Source organism: Schistocerca nitens, chromosome 5 (genome assembly GCF_023898315.1).
Source record: "Schistocerca nitens isolate TAMUIC-IGC-003100 chromosome 5, iqSchNite1.1, whole genome shotgun sequence".
Classification (NCBI taxonomy): domain Eukaryota; kingdom Metazoa; phylum Arthropoda; class Insecta; order Orthoptera; family Acrididae; genus Schistocerca; species Schistocerca nitens.
The window spans coordinates 562666389-562694025 of NC_064618.1; the positions used below are offsets into that span (position 1 = coordinate 562666389).

The 27637-nt window shown below is 42.0% G+C and overlaps 1 protein-coding gene across 1 annotated transcript in view; it reads left to right on the forward strand.

The window, feature by feature from the left end:
* Positions 1-27637, forward strand: part of LOC126260579 (potassium voltage-gated channel protein Shaker) — a 1077050-nt gene that overhangs the window by 401931 nt on the left and 647482 nt on the right. The window contains exon 4 of the mRNA XM_049957914.1: positions 25757-25880. Coding sequence (XP_049813871.1) covers positions 25757-25880 — 124 coding nt within the window. The remainder of the gene's footprint in view (positions 1-25756; positions 25881-27637) is intronic.

Here is a 27637-nt window from a genome sequence, read left to right on the forward strand (position 1 = left end):
TCTTGTAACTTCGTAAGTATACTTTCGCGGGACAGATAGTGACTACTACCAGCGTCTGTCAGCGTTTTGCAGCACCATCTTGACGGTCCCCCATTACAAGACAAACGTGTGAATATTGGTGCCGCTCTTCTTTGAATACACTGAATGTTCCATGTTTTAACCGTCTGGTGTGGGCTCCACACACTTCAGAAATATTCTTGGATGGGACGCACAACTATTTTGTGAGCCATCTTCTTTGTACACTGACTGCATTTCACTGGTATTCTACCAAAGAATCGAAGTCTAATAGCTGCTCAACCTGCGACTGAGTGCATGCAAAAAATTTTCCTCAGAATTCTATCAAAAAAAACCTAACTAGGCCATCTGATTTAGCTACGAGTGGGACTATGCGAACGTCCCATTTCATAGCTCTACAAACAGGTACAATCAGATATTCATTATACAAATTGGAAGTGGAGGAGCAGGGAACGAGTGAGGTAAGGAAAGGCAAGGAGTTATTTGTGTCAGTTGCATTCGAACTTTATGGGGAATCAGCGACGACGAGTAAAAATTTGTGCCGAAGCAGCATTCGAACTCGAGATTTTCTGCTTACTAGGCGGTTGCGTTAGCAACTGCGTGACCCGGACACCCTCTTTATCGCAATTGTGTGGACTATCTCGGTAACCCCTCGGCCGGAAGAACACACATCACGCATTCATATAATCTAGTATTGGGATGAGTTGATTGATACTAATTCTGACACGTTGATATCAAGTCATAATGTGTTACAGTTTTTCGTTTCGTGAAGTGCACAATGGTACGTTTCCCAACGTTTAAAGCAAGTTGCCAATCTCTGCACCACTTTGAAATCTCATCTTGTTAAGATCTGATTGAATACCTGGGTAGTTTTCTTTAGGTAGTGCTTGATTATAGATAACCACATCATCTGCGAGTAGTCTGGGGTTACTATTAATAATGTCTTCAATTTTTTAGTATATGAAGAGCAATTAAATCAAAACGTGACATGTGGAAAAAAGCAGTATACTGTTCATTACTTCAAAAATAATCGCTATAGCTGTTGATATCTTTATCCTACCGTGCAACAAGAAGGTCAATGCCTTAATGGAAAAACGTTTGCGGTTGTCTAAGGAAGCGTGACTGTACCCTAGCGCGTGCCTCTTAGTCCGAAGCAAATAGAAGCTCGGGCTTGTCTTTCTCCAGGCCTCGAAAAACATGTTATCACATGGGGAAGAAACCGGAACTGTATGGAGAATGTGTTGTAAACGCTTCCCGTCTAAACTTCTGCAGCACGATCGAAATAACCCACAACCAAATTGCCTGCCTACAGGTTGCCGAGGTTGCTTCGAGTACACAGCAGAAGTGTCGCTGGCAAGCTCTTACATATCCCCCATGCAGTCTCGATCTTTTGCCATGAGATTTACATACTTTTGGATCCCTGAAGAAAGACGTTCGTGGCCGTCGAATTGGTTCGAACCAAGAGGTGCACGCTACGGTACAATCATGTTTCCGCAGGCACCCGCAAAAATTTTTTCATGACTGCATTGACCCTCTTGTCTTACAGTGAGATGGTCCGCAGCTCGTGGTCGTGCGGTAGCGTTCTCGCTTCCCACGCCCGAGTTCCCGGGTTCGATTCCCGGCGAGGTCAAGGATTTTCTCTGCCTCGTGATGACTGGGTGTTGTGTGATGTCCTTAGGTTAGTTAGGTTTAAGTAGTTCTAAGTTCTTGGGGACTGATGACCATAGCTGTTAAGTCCCATAGTGCTCAGAGCCTTACAGTGAGATGAATTTATTAACTGTTATGGTGATTACTTTCAAAATAATAAACAATTTACTTACTTGTTTTCCGACTGTCTTCTATTCATTTGACTGCGCCTTATAGAACATGAACACACTTAATGGCTGGTGTGCCTGCAGAAACTCCTACAACGGCTGAAGACTATCAGTCGAAGAAAACACTGCTGCTCCTTCCCAACCGAGAATTCCTCAGTCTAGTAACTAAATTCCTTTCGTTAATAAGCATTTGTGTGGAAATGAGTGCAATGTTTTTACAAGCCAAGAAATTCTGAATATTGCATGTCGGCTTTCGTTCAAAATGTTCAAATGTGTGTGAAATCTTATGGGACTAATCTGCTGAGATCATCAGTCCCTAAGTTTACACACTACTTAACCTAAATTATCCTAAGGACAAACACACACACACACACCCATGCCCGAGGGAGGACTCGAACCTCCGCCGGGACCAGCCGCACAGTCCATGACTGCAGCGCCTTAGACTGCTCGGCTATCGGTTTTCGTCTCGGGATATTCGAACAACGTTCGTTTAATAATTTTTCTGATGCTGCGCCAGCACAAGTTGCTATCATTGTGCAGATTCGTCGCTCTCTGGTGGCCGAAGGTCCAGAGTCCAAAGCCAACAGGCAATATGTATACAATAAATAATACGCTTCAGTTGCCACTAATTTATTGTAGACCGATTTCGAAGCCTAGACTTCATCTTCAAAAGCCACAAAAAAATTATAAAAATATAAATGTCTGGCGATCGGGGATTATGGGGAGGGTGGGGGGTCATGCACACGTTAAACAAACCCATAGGAGCATAGGACTAGCAACTACAGCGCCCGCCTGGACAGCACGACGCGGAAGTGGCTAGTGAAGGCGGCCCAGAAGCCAGACTTAGGCTTCGAAACCGGTCATGCAATAAATGAAGAAATTATTTGCAACTGAAGTAGATTTTTTGTTTCACAAAATCGTTCCTCAGTTGCTTATGTGATGTTCGCCTGATCAAATATTTTGCAATGCGCAGTACGTCAACAAATGGCCACGTAAGCCTCAACAATCAAGAAATACTGCTTCTATCTGACTGCTTTATACCATGACTTTCAGGGTGTCATGTGGGGAAAGGGCGAGCTCGGTTTCGCACGACCGATGTTCTCATAATACATAATGGGTCAAATGTTAAAAGTTGAGAAACGTTAGACAATAAAACATCGGACTACACAGTCTCGTACATACGTTTACTCAATCACGTCAATGCCTAGCCGCCTCCGCCGAGTACATCCACCTGTCTTCTCCCAAACAGCGTTTTCTCCCATTAGCTAACAGTGCAATCCGTAGCCAAGTTAAACGTGGTAGCAGTCGTCAGTGTGGTGAGACCACTGGCTGTCACCGCGCCAGCGATGCAAAACACTTCACCTACACTCTCCTACAACCTTTATTCATCGATAAGTTATAGTGTATCGATCAGTTATGTGCTGTGCTGTAACAGAAAGTTCTTAGCAGTTGAAAAGTGTGTGCCAGTCCGATAATCGAACCGAGGACATTTGCCTTTCGCGAGACAATGTTCTGCCAACTGACCTATCAAAGACTGAATCACAACCCGCCCTTACAGCTTCACTTTCAGAATCTTTTAATCTGTGCCGGCCGCGGTGGTCTCGCGGTTCTAGGCGCGCAGTCCGGAACCGTCCGACTGCTACGGTCGCAGGTTCGAATCCTGCCTCGGGCATGGATGTGTGTGATGTCCTTAGGTTAGTTAGGTTTAAGTAGTTCTCAGGCCTATGGGGCTGATGACCACAGCAGTTGAGTCCCATAGTGCTCAGAGCCATTTGAACCATTTTTTTAATCTGTCAGTTTCAAAACAGTTCACACTCCGTTACAGAGAGAAGTTTATTCTTTATTCAAAATAACTGCAGCATTTTCGGGAAGCTTGTAAAAAAATACACATTTTACACCGTCTGTACTTCGAGACACATGACTAACACATTTTTTAAAATAACAGGTTAACGGTTCTAGTTACTAAAATTATTCCTCAGATCATGATGCAAACTACATTCCGGCGAGTTACCAGTCGTGAATGTCAGTTAAACGTTGAATGGCTCGTGAAAGTTGACTATCTTTTACAAAATATCGTCATAGCAAGGTAACATGATGGCGTTAGCGTCTTTTTGCATATCAGACTCTCGTCATATGAGAAGAGACAGGTGGCAGGAGAAACTGAAGAGGGCAAGCTGGAAATCAAGAGAAGTGATTTTAATGTAACAAGGAGAGTGTTGATTTTTAATGTGTGAATATTCTCGTATATTAAACCAAAGGATGAGATTTTGTTCCGTAAATGCGCCGTCTGACACTGGTTTATCATTAATTACATGTCAACTGTTGTTTTAGCCGTAGCGCAGTTGTCTCACGTTATCAATACGGAGACTATGACGTATCACTTATTCAAATTTATTATTAATTTAATTTAAATACACGGCTTTCGAAATATTAATAGCTTAATAGAACCTCATAATGAGATCATATCTTCACGAAACCCTTGAATTTCTAAATTAATCATTTGGGCAACTTGTGCGTCATAATATCCACACTAACAACATGTGGTTGAACCAACGTTTAATATTCCACTGATTACGTAACAATCACGATCTTGTCTCCAGTTACAATGAAAATATAACAAACATTTAGTTCTTTATTGATATGAATAACGTATTCCTTATGGCAGCAGCTCAAGTTCTTCTCAAATGTTCCAAATGACAAGTTACAACCAGTTATGAAATGGAAACGCCGAGAAATTCCATTGTGGACATGTAATAGGTGATTACGTATTGTTTGTCAACGTAGCACCACCAACGTTGGTGCAACAGTCAGCTACTTATAATAAAACATAAGTAGTTAATAAACACATGACTCACGAGCGTTGCTCATTCAAGGCAACGCGCCGCCTAAATATTCTTTTTCAGCCACTGCTTAATCCATAATCTGGTTAAGATCCTCTACCGTATATAAAACGTTAACCCTAAAAAGTTCGCGACTCTCTGCAGAAGTGGTAAAATATTTTTGCCATTCATTACCAGTCGAGCATTACAAGGCATTTGTAATTCATATTCCAACAAGCGCTGCAATCGAGCGTTTCGGATTTTATACAGTCGATAGGAGGCATGTAGTGCATTAGCGATTCGCGCTTTGGCCGGGTGTGTGGCTTTTATTAGAACAGGTAGAACTTAAAATGGATTTAGCATAAGTAAACAAAAGTTTAAAATTAAGAAGTTAGATGGAATTAAATTTTTAATGTCGTAGATGGTTTTAATGTGCAGTGAATTTCAAATGCAGTTCCAAGATGAACCAGAAGTAGCGGAAAACGACGTTAGCGATTAGAAAAGAGCCTGAAGAGTCAGATAAGCCTCACCGTGTCTATGGTACGAATAAGAAAGTTACGGGAGCACTACAAATTTGATATACCGACTGCGGTGACGGAGGCGGAAATTGTGTTTACTAACATCAGTAGAGCATGAGAGACGACATGAGTAGAACATGGATAGCGAGATGTTCCTCTCCCCTTGCCATACCCCAACTTACTGTTGGAGAACTGACAAGGAAACCCTTGAGTGCGAAGTCACAAGTTCAATCTTAAGTAAAGCTCGTTTGAAAGTGTTTTGTCGATAGTTATGGCAGGAAAAATAATAGCTGCAAATGCCTCACCATGAGCGTCAGGAGGGCGACCGAAAATGAGTGTCCGGGAGGTGCAGAGAGAAACCTTCTATGGGATGTACGTAATAAACTGCACAAAATGGACATCTTCGACATTCAAGAAATGTTCAAAACAAACCATTAACTTGCACCATGAGCACTGAATGAAAAATGGCAAGCCACAGTGATCAGAAAGGGTCGCCCGATCAAGTTTGAAGCCGAACTCCTTGGAGCTTCCAAACCGTGTAGGACGTTCAGCTAGGTGTCAACTCTTAATGAGTATACAATCATATTTGTGTAATAGGGTGCGTAGAACTGATGGAATGTGATGGCATGCAACTGAATAGGAAACATTCTGTCGTGACTCTCATCGTAAAACTGGCTCTCCTCAAGGCGTAACTCCAGCTAGTGCGATAATATGTTTTATATACATGGAAAAGACAAAAATCCAGAGGCTGAATTTGTCTAGAGGTTCCAGGTAGTGTGAACTGCGATGTCACACATTGTTCAGGATGGATAGTTTGCTCCAGTGGCGTACGATTATTTTATACGCTCACCAGGAATAAAGCAAAAACAAGTTATTTTGACCATCTATTGGTAAAAATCAGTGCTCATACCTTAGTTGTAGTTTCTTACACCCACTTTCCCACTCTTGCTTGCTGTCACGTAAATATTCCCTACTGCCGTTGCCAGATCACGCACAAGAGAAAGAATAGAAGGGGACAGAGCACCCCCAACTTCTCGCAGCACAATAAATAACTTTCCAGTCAATTTACCACCCAGATTTACCGTCGGCATAATTGCATACAATGCGTTAAGCACCGATGTTATCTGATCTTGATAGAACTCTCTTGGTATCTCTAATTTCCTGAGTTCCTTTCATATACGTTTCCTCTTCAAATCCCAATTGGTTGGAGTGGAAAGCAAATTGCTTATCGAACGATGGGATAAATTTGTTTATCTTATCTACAAAATTTCGGAGTGATTCCATAGTTCGCTGTGCATCGTCAAGCTGACGCTTCGTTTGAAATTTGGTTACCTTACATGTTCCAATTCTGTAGCACTGTTTAAAATTAAGCAACCATCCAAACTCGCAAACACTATTTTTTGTAACAAGTGTGCCATGTTCCTCCTTAAATATCCGTAATTTTTCTTGTGCACTAAACGGTCATATTGCTGCGAACTTATTCGAAATTTTTTTTTTGTTTACTATGCTGTGGATGATGTTCCACATACGTAGCTATATTTAGTACCCACTCCACTGGAGAGGAAATCAGTGACTCCCTGTTCGACAAGAACGATGAACTATGCGTCTGGACGTCTGTTTTCACTTGTTAAGCACCTATCATCATTGTTGTACCCCTTATGCACGTTGTCCGCACAGTCGAGCATATACGACACCACTCATTCTACTGACTTATCTCGCAGAAACGCTAATATTTCATCTGTCATTCCTTTCTTACTCTCAGAAACTCCTTTGGTTCCTTTCTTGCTAAATGTCAACTTGGCCAGCTGTGGTTGCAGATATAATTCAATGTTTGCTTTGTTTATCACTGCCATTGCTGTGCTTTGTATTGTAACCTCCCCGCAGATAATATTGTTAAATAAGAATACAAATTGGAGCCAAATGTAAACTCCCCACAAAATTGATAAATGATAATTGACGAAAAACCACACAATAATATTAATTAGATAATGAACCATGAACCGTATCTAACATCTCAACAGAAATAATTAAACCCGATAAATTTTATAAGGACAGCAGCGCTGACCTTCGGCCCTGTATTCTGAATAAAAAAGCAAAACCTCTTACCTCAATAAAAACTGCATCTATATCTGCTCTTATTTATCGACACAGCTTCGTGCAATGCTGGCGTATATTTAAATTTGATTCTTGGAGGAAATGCATAGGAAATATTCTTTAAATTGAAATGAATGTTTTTCTTTAAAAGAGTTACTTTATAAAAAAATTATTATTGGGGCATTTTTTGAACAGATTAATTACAATTAACATACATTACTAGATGTGCGCAATGCTGCTTCATTACCTTCTACAACAATACTCATCGTCCACCACAATCCTGACCAGAGTCGCAAGAAGAACACGCCGTCGACGCATGCCGACGCCTGCGCAGTACAACCGTCCACTCGCTACTACTGACGACTGACTACTACTACAGACAGAGTACAACTGACTACTGCAGACAGCGTGCAACTGTTCCTGCCGACTCGCTACACGCAACTGCTGTCGTCTCGCGCGGTCAAGCGCAGACTAGCAACGATAAATAACTCTCTGGTCAGAGATTCTGTCATGCCTCGCCATCGCTGGTAATGAATACATACGTGTTTCAGTATCAACATCACTAGCGTTATAGCGCTGTTGTGAGTTACTCGTCGAATAAGCAGCTTAACTACGCTCCGTAGCCTTATGCCGTGCTCACCATTGTTGCCATTAGCACCCAATATTATTGCTGCATGGTCGACAATACGTGGGGCGTCGAATGCTGTAAATATCGGTGGCCTTTTGTGACCTCGCACTCAAAGGGCTCCTTGCGAGTAGGCTGAAGGCGCTAGAGGTAACTTCTAACTCCTCCGAAGACGTCTAAACAAATTCAAAGAATACTTCCGCAAATATTTAAGCCTTCAGTGTTTGTTGTACGAATTTGTCATTCACTAGCTTCATGCATCTCGAAATCAGCTGTGCCATTTTTCTCATTTCATTAGTCAGTCCTAAACAAGATCGCTTTGTAGCTCAGATGATTGAACTCTTTAAATTCATTCATTCTTCTATCTTTCCGATAAATGTATTCTAAACCATAAAGCATTACTATTTACTATTGAGGTAAGAGTAACTAATACTTATTCATTAGAACCGAATTTCTTCTTTGTTGCTTACGCAACATGTGGAACAACATAAAATTAACTTATTTACATGTCAAATGATAAATTATTGAAGACTTCACGGAGCTTCTCCGTCTCACATTGATCGAAAAGTGCATGAACATGGCTTTGTGCCTTTGGAAGCATTGAACGCCCTTCCGACTCAGCTAGCAGTATTACTGGGAGAGTATTACAGCGCGAATATGACATATTCTGCAGGTACAACATTTGCTCCACACGTTGTCAACGCGATCGAGAAAGAATCTCGCACAGACGCCCATTTTCAGCATCGGTACATGCGACTGCTTGTTTCGGCCCCAGACGGTCGTCCATATAAGCAAAAAGACTTTTGACGTTAATTGCCGAGTAATCTATTAGGCAATAAAAAAAAAGAAACAGAGGAGAAGTATTCCACTGCACTCTCTGCTGTTGATGTTTGAGTGCAACGAACAGCCCCCGCGGTTCTTCTGCTAGTGTTCTGTTTCCTTTTTGCTCTCCGAATAAAATACTCTTCATGGAGTATGGAGATTTTACTTAATGTATTTCAGAGAAAACTTCTATAGGAAGTAGTTAGTCTCCAGAAGAGCTAATGAACGAACACAGAAAGAAAAGCTAGAAAAACGTAAATCCTGTTCCATCATCTTTCGGGCGTGCACTCGGGACAGCGAATGCACGCCCGAAAGATGATGGAACATTATGTCTGCCGGGAAAACTTCAAAAATCACAAACGTAAATCCTGTTTATATACTCTACTGGTAACTGATTTAAATAACGCTACAAGCTAAAAATGTTCTGTTCACGAAAATAAAAGTCAGTCGTCAGCTGCACGATAAATTTTAATTTCACATTACCGTTTCAAGAGATTAACGTGTCCTCTTCTGAAGTTTGATACAGGCTTAATGCATAGATAAGCTCTCGTCCAAATAATGATCGGTTAATAAAGACGTCGTAATAAGGACAATAAAAATGTGGGTTCGTATTTTTAAAAAAAAACGGTTGATATCCGTTTGACCTATAGCAGCGCCATCTAGCGGGTCAACCATAGCGCCATCTGGTTTACCCCTTCAAGCTAGACAAGTATCGTTCTTTGTAGTTTTTTCGTTTGACGCTTATTTCGTGAGATATTTGGCCCGGTCACGATCAATGTACCACCCTGTATATTTATATATGTGTGGTGTCTGTATTTTAGGACATTATCCAAAGAGCTGACATCACACATAAAAAATTACGAAACTAGCTTTAATGGTAATCACGTCTGTATTGACCACCAAATATGCGTAAAACGAGTGGAACATATTTGGTTAATAAAAAAAAATAAAATCAATTAGCAAAACAAGAAGAATAGGTGTTCTTGTCTCGAACTAGCGACTCTAGAAGAATGGCTACAGATACTAGCCTGCTGCATGCAACTTCCATTTATTTCCTGCGTAGCACACTCATATAGATCTGTCCGAGCAAAGAAAGCTGCTGCAGAATCTCTAATACTAGACAGCGGTAGGTTTCTTTCATCGGATGTGGTCGTAAACATTGCCGCCGTTTGATAAGTTCAGAGTTCGTAGGCGGCAGTTTTCTGGAAGGGGCAGGGCACGGGCGGGGCGTATGATGCGGGCCGGCTTCTTAAAGCCGACGTGCGCCCAGCGCGGGGTCAAAGGTCGCGCGCGTAAAGTTCACGCACTGGCTTGTTTGGAAACACTTGCGCAGCAGCAGCGGCAACGGGCGGCAGCCTAATTATAGCTGGCACTCCTCGACCTAGCCAGGCCGTAGCAGCCGCGCTACGATCGCCGCGAATCGCTGCGTGCTCCTTGCGTCGTCGTGCGAAACTGTGCGTGTTGCAGCGCGTGCTGCGTGCCGGCGACAGCGAACCTGTCTGCTGCGAAGGCTCGCGGCGGCTGCGCAGTGCGGCAGCTACGCAGCTGACCAAAGTCTGCGGCGACATGCTTGCGAGTCACTGTAGCTGTCTTTGATGATCCTGAGGCCCAATTCACGCAGACATGATGTGGCGCGGGCGCCTGGCGGCAGCTAGTCAGGAACGTGGTGTAGACGGGACGTGACCGAGTCACACTTAACTCGCGCTGCCGCAGAAGCGAGGGACGGTCGTCCTACGACTGTATCACAACATGTCGTCTTCATGACACGAAGGCATAGATGCACTGAATCTCTCATAATTCGTAAATGTTCAGCAGCGACGAAAATGATGGATACAGCCGTTACGGGTCGGAAGAAATATGGTACATTCGACGTAAAGAAAGAACTGAACATGTATCCTGCACGTTTCCAGCATTTTTACAGAGTGTATCAAAAGCGTTTCAATATTTCGTTACACAAAGTGAAGGACAGCATTCAGAGAAAAGCAACGAAACTGGAATGTTTTGATTATACTTTACTGGGCATTAAAATTGCTACACCAAAAAGGAATGCAGATAATCAACGGGTATTCATTGTACAAATATATTATACTAGAACGGACATGTGATCACATATTCACGCAGTTTGGGTGCATAGATACTGAGAAATCAGTACCCAGAACAACCACCTCTGGCCGTAATAACGGCCTTGATACGCCTGGCCATTGACTCAAACAGAGCTCGGATGGCGTGTACAGGTACAGGTGCCCATTCAGCTTCAACACGATACCACAGTTCATCAAGAATAGTGACTGGCGTATTGTGACGAGCCAGTTGCTCGCCCACCATTGACCAGACGTCTTCAGTTGGTGAGAGATCTGGAGAATGTGCTGGCCAGGGCAGCAGTCGAACATTTTCTGTATCCAGAAGGTCCGTACAGGACCTGCAACATACGGTCGTGCATTATCCTGCTGAAACGTAGGCTTTCGCAGGGATTGAATGAAGGGTAGAGCCACGGGTCGTAACACATCTGAAATGTAACGTCCACTGTTCAAAGTGCTGTGAATGCGAACAAGAGGTGACCGAGACGTGTAACCAATGGTATCCCATACCATCACCCCGGGTGATACGCCAGTATGGCGATAATGAATACACGCAACGAACGTGCGTTCATCGCGATGACGCCAAACACGGATGCGACCATCATGATGCTGTATACAGAACCTGGATTCATCTGAAAAAATGACGTTTTGCCATTCGTGCGCCCAGGTTCGTTGTTGAGTACACCATCGCAGGCGATCCTGTCTGTGATGCAGCGTCAAGGGTAACCGCACCCATGTTCGCCGAGCTGATAGTCCATGCTGCTACATACGTCGTCGAACTGTTCGTGCAGATGGTTGTTGTCTTGCAAACGTCCCCATCTCTGAGTCAACAGATCGAGACGTGGCTGCACGATCCGTTACAGCCATGCGGATAAGATGTCTGTCATCTCGACTGCTAGTGATACGAGGCCGTTGGCATCCAGCACGGCGTTCCGCAATACCCTCCTGAACCCACCGATACCAACTTCTGCTAACAGTCATTGGATCTCGACCAACGGGAGCAGCAATGTAGCGATACGATAAACCGCAATCGCGATAGGCTGCAATCCGACCTTTATCAAAGTCGGATACGCGATGATACGCATTTCCCCTCATTACACCAGGCATCACAACAACGTTTCACCAGGCAACGCCGGTCAACTGCTGTTTGTGTATGAGAAATCGGTTGGAAACTTTCCTCATGTCAGCACTTTGTAGGTGTACCCACCGGCGCCAATCTTGTGTGAATGCTCTGAAAAGCTAATCATTAGCATATCACAGCATCTCCTTCCTGTCGGTTAAATGTCGTGTCTGTAGCACGTCACCGTCGTGGTGTAGCAATTTTAATGGCCAGTAGTGTAATTCCAATTTTTCATATCATTTTCATTTGAACTTGAGCCTAAATATTGCTGATTTTATGAGAGATGTTCAAAATATTACGACACTTTTCCAAACTATGAAGGCCTGCTTAAGTAGCAAAGTGTTTCCAGGTTTCAGTACGTCACTTTTTAGTCCGTCCGTCTATCTATCTGTCTGTCCGACTGCCAAGACCGCTTTTTTTTCAGGAGCAGCCAGATGTATCAATTTGAAATTTACGTCAAATACTAAGGTCTGTGGTCCCTTGGTGGTGTAAATAATTTAAGCATGTAAGTCAATACAACCAAAAGATACTCGCAGACTCACCTTATCAAAACTTGTAAATGAACAGTCAACATACAATTCGGGCCTGGCGGGTTGGGGGTAATAAGAGTGGCTGAAAACCGAGAGGTTGCATGATCGAATCTGGGTCGGATCACAGTTTTTTCAGTCGTCGTTTTAACTTACCCTTCACCTCTAAACGATGTGAAGAGTCAACAGAAACAACACGTGGTTCGAACTTCACGTTAAACTCAAGGTCCTCTTTATCATTTGGATAACTATTGTAGGTCAGAAACACGCAAATCGCATCTAACAGAAAGACTTGCACCAGGCCACTGGAACAAAGAAAACTATTATTTTTATCCATATACATAATTAAGTTTGTATGGATCCCTCAAAGCGCGATTCCGGTTTTTTCATCCATACTATTAATTTAGTAAGTCCCTGTTTCAAAATATTGAAATGGGAAAACTGTTAGAAGATGACCTTGGGGAACATCAGTTTGCGTTCCACAGCAAGCAACCAGCAACACGCGAAGAAGTACTGACCATATGATTTAGGTTATAAGGGGGACACACGACGTTCGGATCACAGATTTACTTCAAACTTTGTACACTTTTAGTAGTCCTTTAGCACAGTATAATGTGCAAGTAGTAAGGCGTACTGTTTAGGCGATTTCGAGAAAATCGAAAGAGGATTTTTGCGCGTCAACGATGCACCAGTATGTTGCGATCTCGAGCAAAGATGGCGACGGCCTTATGATTAGCATTCAAGCTCCGTAACCGGGGAATCGCTGGATCGAGTCCCGTCCATGTTTCATTTTAATATGTTATTTTCAAAACTAGTAATTATTTCCTACACATTACTTTCGAAAGATAATACGACGAAAAGACACATGTATTTGCATGAAATTTTTCTAATTTTTACTATCATAAAAATATTACATTTGTAACTGTCGCCAAATAAATGACCAGACGCATAAAGTTTTGCTGAAAATATATACGTGTCGTGATTTCTGAAATTTCTTATACCTGCAACCGGGAACATACAGAGAACATTGCACCTGGATGCTTCGACCTGCAGGCACTGGTTTCAGAGGTGAGGAGCAGGCTTAATTCATCGTCGGATGCGCTTCCGGCGTTACAAGTTGCAGGATGATATTTTTCATAAATTCACGCAAAACAGAAATTAAAGCGCCATCTAACACTTCGAATGAATGCAATTTTCTCGCATGCTCCATAAAGTTTCATACTTTCTATGGAATGACAAAACTCGTTGACAATTTGAAAAAGATTTTTCTTTCATCCGACAATTTGATGCAAATCATGCGTAACACATTCTCGTAAATATCAGAACCCAAAATTTGCGATATGCAGTTAAATGTATTTCATCCTCACGACAAGCAATTTTTCGTTTGTTGTCAATCAAATATGAACAAGTCTGAAGCGCCTGATAAAGTTTTTAACTTGTCTATAAAAGCAAGACTAGTGTATGTATTGTAACAATAAAAATTAGTAACGGCCAAATAACGTTGGAAATTCAATAAAAGTTCATGCAAATACACGTGTTTCTTCATCATATTATCTTTCAGATGTAATATGTACGAAATAATAAGACAACTACCGAAAAAATTTAAAAAATGATTGAGACTCCATCCAGCGATCCACTGATTACGGAGCTTGAACGGTAAACACACGGCCGCCGCCAGCTCGTGCTCAAGGTCACAACGCAACGGTAGGTTATTGACACGTAAAAATTCTCTTGCGATTTTCTCGAAAATTTCCTGAATAGTGTGCCTTACTACTTTCACATTATATTGTCCTAATAGATAAAGTACAAAGGTGTACAAAGTCTGGAGTAAATCTGTGACCCGAGCGACATGGCCTCCCCTTGTTAGGAGATACTCTAAAGAAAGGCAAATCTACGTTATAGCATTTCTAGACTTAGAGATAGCTTTTGACAATGTTCGCTGCCCAATTTGTGTAGAAACCACTGTGCCGTTATAAGAGTTCAAGAACACGAAATGGAAGCAATAGTTAAGAAGAGGGTGTGACAGGGTTGTAAATTCTATCGACGGTACTCAATATCTACATTGCACAAGTTTAAAGGAAACCGAAGAGATATTTCGAAAGGAGATGGAATATCACTGAGAAGATGGTTCAAATGGCTCTGAGCACTATGGGACTCAACTGCTGAGGTCATTAGTCCCCTAGAACTTAGAACTAGTTAAACCTAACTAACCTAAGGACATCACAAACATCCATGCCCGAGGCAGGATTCGAACCTGCGACCGTAGCGGTCTCGCGGTTCCAGACTGCAGCGCCTTTAACCGCACGGCCACTTCGGCCGGCACTGAGAAGAACTGGAAATTTTAAGATTTGCCGATGACACTGTAGTTCTGTAAAAGACATATGACAGCATCTGAATGGAATGGACAGTGAGTTGAAAAGAGGTTATAAAATGTAACTCAACAAAGCTGAGACAACGGTAATGAAATGTAGTCGAATTCAACTAGATATTACTGGCAGAATTATCCAATGAGTTTTGATATTTAGATGGTGAAATAAGTGACTATGGTTGAAGCAGAGAGCGTATAAAATGCAGACTGCCAATAGCAAGAGAAGCGCTTTTGGAAAAAAGAAGTTTGTTAACATGGAATGTAAATCTAAGTGATAGGAAGTTTATTCGGGAAATATTTGTCTTGAAGCCTTATATGGAAGCGAAACATGGATGATAAGTTCAGACAAGAAGAGAATAGAAGCTTTTGAAATGCGTTTCTAGAGGAGGATGTTGAACGTTAGATGAGCTTAGCGAATAACTAAATTGGAGATACTGCATCGGATTGGAGGAAAAAAGAAATTTGTGGCACAGCTTCACTAAAAGAAGGTATCAGTTGGTAGGGCAAATCCTGAGGCATCGAGGAATCGTCAATTTGGAAACTGTGTGTGTGTGTGTGTGTGTGTGTGTGTGTGTGTGTGTGTCCGCGCGCGCGTGTGCGTGCATGCGTGCGTGCCAGCGCGCGCGTGTTTGTCTGTGTGTGGGGGAGGGGGGGGGTGACTGTAGCTTCTTGCCAAAAATGTGTCGACGCGTTAATTTTCTTTTTGTTGGTTATCCTAAATGTAGGTCCTCTGGTTGCTGCAATGATCGAGCATCTGTCCACGTTCTACCGCACATTTTTTCACTGTTTCCAAGTTAATTTTACTTTTCGCTGTGTTTTTACATGAGAGAAATGTATATACCATAGTTTACTCACATAAAACATCTGTATGTAGAACTGGTGTTACGTCCGACCCCGGTAGCTGAGTAGTCAACGCGACAGTATGTTCATCCTAAGGGCCCGAGTTGGATTCCCGGCTGAGTCGGAGATTTTCTCCGCTCAGGGACTGAGTGCTGTGTTGTCCTCCCCATCATCATTTCATCCCCATCAACGCGCAAGTCACCGAAGTGGCGTGAAATCGGAAGACTTGCACCCGGCGAACGGTCTGCCGGACGGGAGGCCCTAGTCACACGACATTTACATTTACTGATATTATATAATGAGCGATCAAAAAGTTTTCGCTCGAAGACCGTACAGGCCAGAATCTGTATGCCAACCAGACAAAATCTGCGTAAGCACTGAAGCAATCAGTTCACCGACGTACCAGGTTGAAGATATCCGTTTGGTAAAACACCGTGTCCTGCTGCGTGAAGTATTCAGTGACTAGCCTGCTACACATCCTCATCCAACAGAAACCGTCGACCAGTCAAGGCCTTTTCAAGAGACTGAAGGCGTGATAATCGCATGGGAAGAGATCAGTACTACAGAGCGAGCGGTCGAGTGTTTCGCACTCGAGTTGGCGTAACTCCTGCGTAACTACATTTGTGATATCGGGACGTGCAATATCATGAAGCAGTAGCACTCCCCTGTCGCCCACCAGTCCGCAACTGTGCATTTCGACAGCCATTGTACACCATAATCATTGCTCATCCTTCGCTGGATATCTACCGGTGTTTGTCCTTTCGTCAGCCAAGAAAAAGAACAAATGCTCGGTCCTGTTTGGATGCATTTGATAATTACGTCGCCATAGTTGGTGTTTCCATATTTACCCATGTACGTAGGAAAGACACGAATACCACTGTAACTCCTTGCCTACATGTCGGTGCTTCTATACTCGCTTTGAAGTCGCGCTACACTGCATATACGCTGCAGCAATGCCCCTCTCAAACGGAAACTTTTTGGTCGCCCCTTATAGAAGGGCGCCGTACAAGGCCCGACCAAAACATCACAACATCGAGACATAATGCCCTTAGTCTAATGTGCTAACCTCCTTCAACGATCACACATTCTAAGTATGAGTAAAATGTGCTTCAATTAAACTCAACGTTCAAACAACTAAAAGTAGAAACAAGGGCATTAAACTGTGTAAAATGTTAGCATATTTAGTGTGCAGGATCATAACCCAAACAAAGAACATAACCCTTCGCGGTCAGTGCTCTTGTGATTAACATCAACCCTCCCTCCCTCCCTCCCAACTTCAGTCATTACGTCACCACCTATTTTTCAATCTTCGCAGAAATTCTCCTACACATGCAGCTGGACTAGCACTCCTGGAAAAAATGGATATGGCGCAGGAATGACCTAACACAAAGGGATTGTTTCCAAAACGTATCTCTCTCACTGAATCAGACTCTGCCAGCACCACCGAAAATAGTGCACGTTTCTAATGAAAGATTGTTTCTGGAATACACTTTATATTTTTTCCTGATCTGAGGAGGAACATATATCATCTGAAATCAATGAATATACTCGCAACTGAACAATAAACTAGCAACAATTCTTTTCATAGCAATATTAATAATGTAAATAGTATTTAAGTTTCTGTATTCGCCGATGCCTCAGATGAACATCAGGGGCTCGAAAAGTGTAGTAAACAAATTAACATGTCAAAAATCCGCCTCAGCTGCGAAATATTACTGGTCTTCAGCCAGGTTTCAGCTACAGTACTCTAGCCTTCTTCAGAAGCATAAAATAAACTAATACATGCCAGAATAAGGCACGGTCAAACATAAAAAGCTAAAGTACCGTGGTATCATGTCAAGCTACGTTACTTAGCTTAGAAATGGCTCTGAGCACTATGGGACTCAACTGCTGTGGTTATCAGTCCCCTAGAACTTAGAACTACTTAAACCTAACTAACCTAAGGACATCACACACATCCATGCCCGAGGCAGGATTCGAACCTGCGACCGTAGCAGTCCCACGGTTCCGGACTGCGCGCCTAGAACCGCGAGACCACCGCGGCCGGCACTTAGCTTAGAAACAGCCCCTGCCGCACTTCGTAGAAAGCGGTCGGTTAGCCGCGTACTCTACGTTGGACTACGTAGTTGCTGACAGGGCTGCAACATGTTAAAAGTTCTTAAACAAATTAACGTTGCAAAATGAATATTCCGTAAGCATGTTGGCTGATTACCATATACGTACACAGCTATCATTATAACACAGTCACAGAAAACCAGTACTGCCAATGTGGCATTCTGTTTGCTCTATTCCCTGAACTTACTTTTATGTTTGCAATAGAGTTATTGTCATACACTAACTCCAAAAAGAGTACTACACAACGCAGAACTCACATGATTTCAGATGTATTTATAACACACATTTGGGACATGGTTATATAAATATGATTAGGTTTATAGAACTGTTCATGGACTCTGACTTTCACAGCACAAGTATGGTGCGAAGCCTCCATGGGCTTTAATTAGATGCACTGAAACTCGAGAGACTGAAGCAAACAGCGCAACAACATGTTTCTAAAACAACGATTTACAAGGTTTGTAAGCCACTGCACAAAGATTAACAACGCTTGTTGGAAAACCGGGATGAACATATAGACACTAAAACTTTTCTCTAAGGTTTCCTACAGGCGACCTGTCACGTGAACTCGCGGGACTGACAATAATGTGCGTTCTTTTTCGTTTGATGCTTGCACTTTCTTCGTCAAAAGGCGTTGTCAATTTCGACATGTGTGGTCACCTAAAGAAATACATGAACATCGGGCTCTAAAACTTGTCTCATGTAGCGGTTACTGTTCATAGTGGAAACATTAACCACTGCAGAATACCTTGGAGTAACCCCCGCCCCCAGAGCGACCTGAGATGGCATTACCACGTAAAACCAGCTGCATGAAAAACAGGCGCCATGTTGTAATCCATTGGAAGGATCATAAGCAAATTTAATTCCCCAGCAAAGAATTGACTTTAAAACACTTGTTAGACCGATTCCTGAGTATTTCTCATCGGCCTGGCAACCTCACCAGCTTGGGCTAATAGAAGAGAGAGAGAGCAGATCCAACAAAGAACGGTACGCTTCGTCAGGGGATCACTTAGTCGGCACGAGAAAGTTGCGGAGACAAACAGCAAACTCCAGTGGTAAACTCTACAAGAAAGGCATTTTACATGACGGATAGGTTTGCTCTTGAAATTTCAAGAGCGAACGCTGCGGAAGAAATCGGGCAACATACTACTTTCTCCCACATACATTTCGTGAAATAGCCACAGCTAGAAAACCAGAGAAATTTCAAGAGCGAACGCTCAGGAAGAAGTCGGACAGTATCCTACTTTCTCCCACATACGTTTCGTGAAATAGCCACAGTGAGAAATCAGAGAAATAAGAGCTCCTATGGAGGTTTACCAGCAGGGATTCTTCCCACCGGCATCCGCGAACGTATTACCATGGATAGGTAGCAGTAGAGATCATGTGTCCAGTGCCACCCGACACAGTCTCGTCGACGCAGATAGCTGTTCACCCACTATAGTGATCAAGATCGAATCATTATTGTGAATGAGGTTGCATGTTGCTTGTCTCCTGATATGGTCACATTGTCATATTGTACTACGCCGCGAACGACCGTCTTCTATCCACTGATTTAACAAGTTCATCACTGTTGTAAGAACACTCACCTGTTGATACAGCGCGTATCTACGTCGACAAGGTAGAGTAGTCGTTTCTTTCAACTTTTCGCTTCGTTAGAAGATTCTGTATTGATTGAGTTCGACAAAATATTGGACATTCCGATCACGCAGTAGATGTTGCAGCTAGGTCTCTCTACAGTATTATCCACCTGTTACTGGTAGACATTCCCCATTTCGGATATGTACATGCCATTGTCCTTTAGCGTTTCCTTTTTTTACTATCATTGGTTTATAAACATATGTGCTATCACTGCTTGTCGTTAGTTGTTACATCAGGTATGTGTGTCTGTACTGTAGAATTAAAGTGATCTTATTGAAAGCCTCAACAGCTTCATAAGGACAGAGTAAATAATGGATTAAGTAAATAAGTAGCTAACTGAAAATTAAATCTGCGCTCAGGCCCTGAAGACCACACGATTCTCACTGGCTGCGGTGACATCCTCTGCGATTCTCCTAACAACGAAAAATTCCTGGAAGAACGGAAGTTGAACCCGAGTTCTCTGCATGGCCAACACACGCATACTGATCGCTCAGCTATGGAGACAGACAAATAAATAAGTAAATAAACAAACTAATCTTCCATTGTATTGTAATTATTGGTGTCTAAGGTAAAAACTCAATTTCCCATGGCTTGAAAATATGGAATGCATTATATTTCTGAAAGTGCAAATGAGTTTCCTGCAGCGATGTTTTTCTCAGCGTAGATGGATGCAATGGCTCAGTTAACGAATGATGTGCATAAAAGAGTGTGAGTGGCGCTGAGCTTTCTGATACTTGGCCACAGCAACGTTATGAACATTGTCTCTTTCGACAGGGTCGGGCACCCAACTTCGCTAATGTGTTTATTCTGTACACAAAGTGCTCTATAATTCACGTCAAAACATAGTAGCTTCTTTTTCATATACTAACTATGACACTTTCTTAAGGACTGTAGTACGCAGAATAGGCCAAACTGTCACAATTTGGCAATAGAAATGATTTCTGAGTGTATCCATGGATTTCATTATCATTATAATACTGAAAACATTAACAATACATACTGAATATATGGACTGTCAACTTTAAGGTGATTAGTAAATGTCTACAGTTTTGTTTCATGGTACTATTTCATTTAAATAATGAAAGGATTTCCACAAAAAAAATTTAGTCGTCTGAGACAATTCTTCCGGTTGTCCTCATCCAACAACTCCTTATTTCTCTATTCAATCCTACTCACAAAACAATAACTTGTTAGTCACTTCCGTGAACACAGCCGTGCGGATTTGTCTCACTACGTAACACATCTGAGATGCTGTTTAAGTGAGTCGCAAAGCCAGTACTAATCATTCAATGTTATTCGAGGATGTCTGTATATTATGCAACGAATAACAACATTCAGTATCAGACAAAATACGTTTCGCTTAGTAGTAAAAGCATAACCAGTGCATGTATATTATGATTCCTTTACATACAAGATTTTCCCTATTACAGTTTTCCATTGTTTCCACTGCACCAATGTATGTAGTCAGTAAGACAAAATTTTTATGTTATTTATACAACTGGAGCAGTCATCAGTGGTTACCAGCTAAGGTGGTAAAGTGCTGTCACTGATCAAAATAACCATGATATGCGTGATACGGTAACACAAGGCACATGGTTAAATGCGCCAGTGAGTCAGACGCAACACAACGCTGACGTGCGAATGTAACGCAGGTCGACGATCTGCCCCCGACCACCACGTGATGCTCCCTGACTTACCACTGCTTCACTCTAAGTCATAGATGTCATCAAAATCGAGAGTACAACCGGCGATGTAATTCGGTCCTTTGTACCAGTGGTTCCCAACCTTGCGCAGGAAACACTTCCTAGGGGACGGGGAGGAGGGTGTAAGAACAAAAAAGAGTTCGATTGTTGGTTACTACTGACACTAAAATATTTTATGAATGTAATTTACAGCTTTTACAGTAACGAGGGTGCGGTTATAAGAGTCAAAGGGTATGAAATTGAAAGTAGGTGAGGAGGAAGAAAGACAGATTTGTAGACTCTCTCCAGTGTTATTCAGTTAGTAAGTTGAGAAAACTATGAGGAAACCAAAGATAACTATGGAAAGATGAGGAAAGTTCAGAGAGAAGAGTTTGAAACTTTGAGGTTTGCCGATGGCGTTTTAATTCTGTCAGAGACGGAAAAGGACTTGCAAGTGTAGTTGAACAAAATGGACAGTGTCTTGAAAGAAGGTTATTAGAGGAACAATATCAAAAGTAAATCAATGGGAATGGAATGAAGTGGAATTAAATCACATTATCACGAGATAATTATTTTAGAAAATGAGATACCAAAAGTAATGTGTGAGATCTGTTATTTCAGCAGCAAGAGAAGTGACGTTGGTCGAGATAGAGAAAATATATAATGCAGACTGGCATTAGCAATAAAACGTTTTTGATAAAAAAGAGGTTGTGAAAAAAAGTAAATTTAAACGTTGGGAGCATTTTTTCAGAAGGTATTTGCTTAGGGTGTAGCCCTATGTGGAAGTGAAACAAGAACAATAAACAGTTCAGACAAAAAGAGGATGAAGCTTTTCACACATGTTGTTACAGAAAAATACTGAAGACTAGATAGATAGATAGATAGATCGGATAATTAACACAGCGGTACTAGCCTGAACCCGGGAAAATAGAAATTTATGGTACATCTGGATGAAAACAGGGGATTTTTTTAATGGAAAATATGCACAGGCATCGGGGAGTAGTCAGTTTGATAGTAAGAAAATGTATGAAGGATAAAAATCGTAGAGGGAGTCAAAGCTTGACAAATTACGCTCATATGAGACGGATGCAGGTTGCCGAAGTAGCGCAGGGTTGACGTCGAGGACAACAATAATAATAGTAATCATCTCTGTTGCCGCTACTTCCTTAGTCTCTAAGAATTATTACATCAGCTATTTGAAACCCACAGATGGATAACGTCATGCTTTCAGCTTTCCCAGGCATTGCTGTTCTCGGTTATACGCATCCATGCTACTCCTGGTAATACAATTTATTGTACTCCTGGCAGGCTCCAGTTTTACCTACCCACTTTCAATAAAACTTTTCAGAGTCTTTCCTTAAATCTTTGAATTCAGAAAGTATGTGCCTTTGTCCATCTACAATCCATACGTGTCTCGTCTACATTCATTTCGTTTTCCTTCCAGTCACAATTACGTCTTACACTCCAATTTGTTTCTCGGTCTGTTTATTTTCCTTTCTCTCCCAGTAATTCCCCATAAACGTCCTTACTTTCGTCGCTGAGCGACCCTAAGTTTTTAAATTGTTTCCATATTTCCGTGCTTCACTCTTGTAACTTTAAACTACTATTACACTGCTGTTACAAGCTTCAGCTTCAGGAACATTGGAAGCTATATTTATTTAGAAACCCATTTAGTTTGCCAAAACTGCTCCAGGTCATTCTTACTCTTCTGTTTCTTTTTCTATCCATCCTGTCGTTGCAGTCAATACTTATCGGAATATTTTCACATAGTGAAATTCTAGCCGAAGAACCATTCCTTCGCTTTAGGAAGACAGCTCTCTGAAAGTTTTTACAAAACAGATAGATGTGGAGAATACCTACTCCACGATTTTCAGGTCTGAAAATGTAGTTTTGAATATTGTAACAAGTAAATCAAAAGCGAGGAATCCTATTACTTTGCAGCATGACTTACCATGTTCATTCACCTACACGAAGCAGAATATGAGAAAGTTTGGCACAGACATGGAATATCAGGCGTGTCATTGACTCGTTTCTTAGCTTAAAAGATATCTACAAAAACCAGCGAATGTTAATTGTTTCTATGATGTATATATTCAGACTGAAGGAACAAAACTCAGACAGGCGTGAATGGGAATTTGGATTGACGAGGGAGGCGTGCTGTGGCAGTAGATACAGTTGAGCAGATGCACTGTGCCAGGATGGCGTAATGGTTAGTGCATCTGCCTAGTGAGCGAGAGACCTGGGTTCGAATCCCAGCCTTAATACTTTTTTTTTATTCATAACTTCTGTCTGTGTGTGTACGTCATAGATGGTTGAGAATCTACAAGCTCTCTGAACCTACATAGTTTCATTTGATTCGTTTCAATGTTAGCTTAACATTCATTATCTGTCGCTAAACTTAAAAAGGAGCGTCAACAATTTGCATCGATTAAGCATGCTGTGTTGGTGGTATTGGCTCATACGTGATATATTTCAAGGGTAATGGTCACAGCATGGTTGGGAACTACTGGTGTCGGATACAGTAATGGAGACCGACAGACCCTTCACCGCTGAAGTAAGTCATGTTCTGCTGCCTGTATACCGGTCAACTGTATGAAAACAGTGGAGTAACATGGATCGACATAGAGACGTTACAAAAGGTAGAAAGAAACTACCGTGATTGGGCGTCTTCATGATCATACCGTTAATGACTATCCCCCATTTGTTGGTGTGTCAACGTTTGAATTTCCAGTGCTTTTACAAGGTATAGTGCATCACACGCAGCCATGTAACACTGGGGAAGTTTTGGGCTGTTTATACTTACAGTACTTGGATCAAATCATTCAGGTTACCGTGAACATCGAGCAGGATGGCCGCCTCAACATTCCCGGTGAACAAGTGTCGGCCCTTTCTTCTACATCTTCATGACGAGTGCGCTGTGGACAACTCCGTCTTCCACGGTGTCAACAGCCGTGTTCACAGGACTGCAAGCATACCTTCCGGGTTTAACGAACACTAAGGCATCCTATCGCAGCACGAGTGGTCCGCCAAAGCAGCAGATCGCAATCCAACAGAAAATGTCTAGGAATATTTGTAACAGCTGATGAAATTTGTCAGTTAACATCCCCGCACCCGCGGTATGGTAGCTCCGTATCATCTCGCCATCAATGACTAACTTCACTAAATACATCATAACTGAAGAAACTTGTGGATCGCTTTCCTAGCCGATTGCGGACATCATGAAGGATTTACACGGTATTAGCGTGACGTCACCTGGGGTGACTAATATTTTGTCCGGTGTTTTTACGACTCATAGTTATCGTACAAAAAAAAAAGAAGAAAAAAAAGAAAGGCGTTTCACTTAACATTATACGTTGTACATACATATGACAGACATCGTTGAATAATATTACGTAATTTTATCACTAGAAAACCAGCCTCTAAAACGCAAACGAAGAGTGGAAATGGAAATAGATCTAAGTGCTAATTCTCAAATGTCTCAGGAGAATTAAAAGACAATATATCTCTTTCTGTGGAGAACTTGTTTGTACCCAGAAAATTCAGAAGGTATTCTGATGCCACAGAACTAAGCCTGTCGTTCATCACCGCCGAAAGTGAGATAAATCTGAAAATAAGTAATTTATTAAGAACGTTGTATGTACCAAAACAAGTTTTGTCTTAAGAACCTTGTGATGATACAAGTGCATTGTGATAACACAAGTACAGAAATATAGCAGTAATATTTTAAGTAGTAAACTGTAGTCATCAAAAACCATTTCTCATTACTTTTAAATTTCTCAAGAAACAATAACGAAATTAAATGCAATAAAGAAAATTGACTTCAGTTTTTTACCCAACTCCATTGAGGTGTTGCAGAGTTTACTGTAAAACTTCCTGTGTTGTTGGGGGAGAAGTGGCCATATCGTCAACAGATCTCTCTGTTCTGCAACTGACAAACTGGCTGGTCTTCCGGATGAAATACAGAATGACACGCACCTGCCATGGTCATACATCGTCTGAATACATGGACATTTTCCATTGTTCTGTTTCAGAGTAAGAACTTTTATATACGTGTTAGAGATGAGCGATTATGCGACACTTTGGCATACAGCATTTGGAGGTCTTACACGCCAGCATTAGCAATAATATTTCAAGACCACCTTTAAAATCTAAGAATACAGTTGTATGCATTGAACTTACAAGCAGTGGGTTCGTAGCTCTGGCTGACTCAACAGTCTTGCGTAGATCTTATGAAACAAAAGCTTTGCTTACCTTGCTTCGTTCCTCTATAACTGCAAAATCTCTGTCGCAGCTCATAAACTTATCCTCACCCACGAAAAATTTGTGTGTCATTTCTACAAACAGTCCCAGGATATGGAGCAGTCCTTAAAGTATGGCACTTGGAACTTCATTGGGAAGCACTGCTTGGCACAAAAACCAGGCACCTTCTAGTAATGAATGTTTGACACGTTTTGTCCATGCTTCGACACTCGGAACAAGTCTGCGGATATACAACAGAGTATCGAGAACACAACTGCATAGAAAACAAGTTTTGTGATTAGAAATATTTCCATTTCCACTCTTCAGGTCCTTTTTCAGAGGGGCCCCTCCTGCTGAGCAGTAAGTAGTGTATGTGTAATGAGGTGCGGGGAGTGGTGCCGAGCGACGTGACGTGACGTGACGTGGTGTGTTGTTGTTGCAGGTCGCTGCCGAAACTGAGCAGCCAGGACGAGGATGGGCCGACCCCTCACTCGCAGTTCACGGGCGTGGCGCACTTCGAGCCCATCCCACACGACCACGACTTCTGTGAGAGAGTCGTCATCAACGTGAGTGTCGCGTCGCGCCAGCTTCCCTCTCTCCGCCCATCCAGAGGCTCAGTGCCTCGGCTCGGCCTTCCGCCTCCTACCTTCTGACAGAAGTCGCCTCGCTGATTTTCAAATGTAAAGTGATAGCGCAATTGCCATTATTTGCTCCGTACAGACGGTAGCTGAGATCATTTCCAGATTTTCCGCTTGTTATCTGTCCCTACATTTATTAATTATACTAAATAAATATTGCGTCTGCCACAATGTCATTTATTAAAGGCAATCACGTTACGAATATTAATGCTCAATCTTCTGGCATTTCAGTGTGTCACATGGAAAAGGATGGGCCCCCAGCCTGTAATTATTTGGACCGTAGAACATGGAGAGCACCATGGGACCGTACACCAGGCGTTCGGAATTCTTTTAGCGGACCATACGACACTATGTGGCTTCCACCTATTGTTTTGTTTTATGATGATGTTATGATGGCTGGTAACCCATCCTCTTCCACGTGACTACAATTGTCAACGAAAAAATTCCTGAAGGTGGTGGATTACACAATGTCGTAGAATTTTCTCTCTCTCTCTCTCTCTCTCTCTCTCTCTCTCTCTCTCTCTACCTCTACCTCTACTTCTACCTCTCAACTCCCCTCTGTCATTCTGTAGCTCTCCTTAAACCCGTTCGTCTAGTCCTTATAGTAAATGTTGCAGTGGGCAAAAGTAACAGAAATACTAGGTCCGTACAGAAGTCGCTCGATTCTTTGATGTGTGTAACGTTTCACATTCAAATATCTACAATCAAACTTACGTGTTTAAACTCCGGCGTCTGCAAAACACAATGCACATTTGTTCTTAACAAAATATATTTAGCATTTTCTGTTGGTCTCGAGCTATATCCGGAAAATAAAAAACTATAAAAAGGGAGAAAGGGGTAATGTAGATAATTTTAGACCTATTTCTACGCCATCAGTGTTTGCAAAAGTTATTGAAATGGCCGTGTATGTAACGAAAATTCATAATTTTCTATCATACGATTTGCTATCAGAAGTACAGTTCGGCTTTAGAAGTCGTTTAACAACTGAAAATCCTATATTCTCTTTCCTCTGTGAGCTACTGGATTGGCTAAACAAAAAATTTCGAACGCTTGGCGTATTTTTTGATTTAACAAAGGCATTTGATTGTGTTGATCACAAAATACTGCTCCAGAAGTTGGACCATTACGGAATACGGGGAGCAGATCACAGTTGGTTCACCTCTTACTTTAGCAACAGGCACCAAAAGGTCATTATTCACAATGTTGATAACGGCTGTAATGTGGGATCTGAGTGGGGTACTGTCAAGTGGGGGGTGCCCCATGGATCAGTGTTGGGGCCACTCCTGTTTCTTATTTGTATAAATGATATGCCTTCTAGTATTACAGGTAACTCTAAAATATTTCTGTTTGCTGATCATACTAGCTTGATAGTGAAGGATGTTGTGTGCAACATTGGCTCGGTTTCAAATAGTGCAGTACATGACCTCAGTTCATGGCTTGTAGAAAATAAACTAACGTTAAATCACAGTAAGACTCAGTTTCTACTGTTTCTAACACACAATTCAACAATACCTGACGTATTAATGTTACAGAATGGGCATATAATTAGTGAAACTGAACAGTTCAAATTTCTAGGTGTTCAGATAGATAGTAAGCTGTCGTGAAAAGCTCACGTTCAGGATCTTGTTCAAAGACTTAATACTGCCATTGTTACTATTAGAGGTAAATGATACTTCGACAGGAAA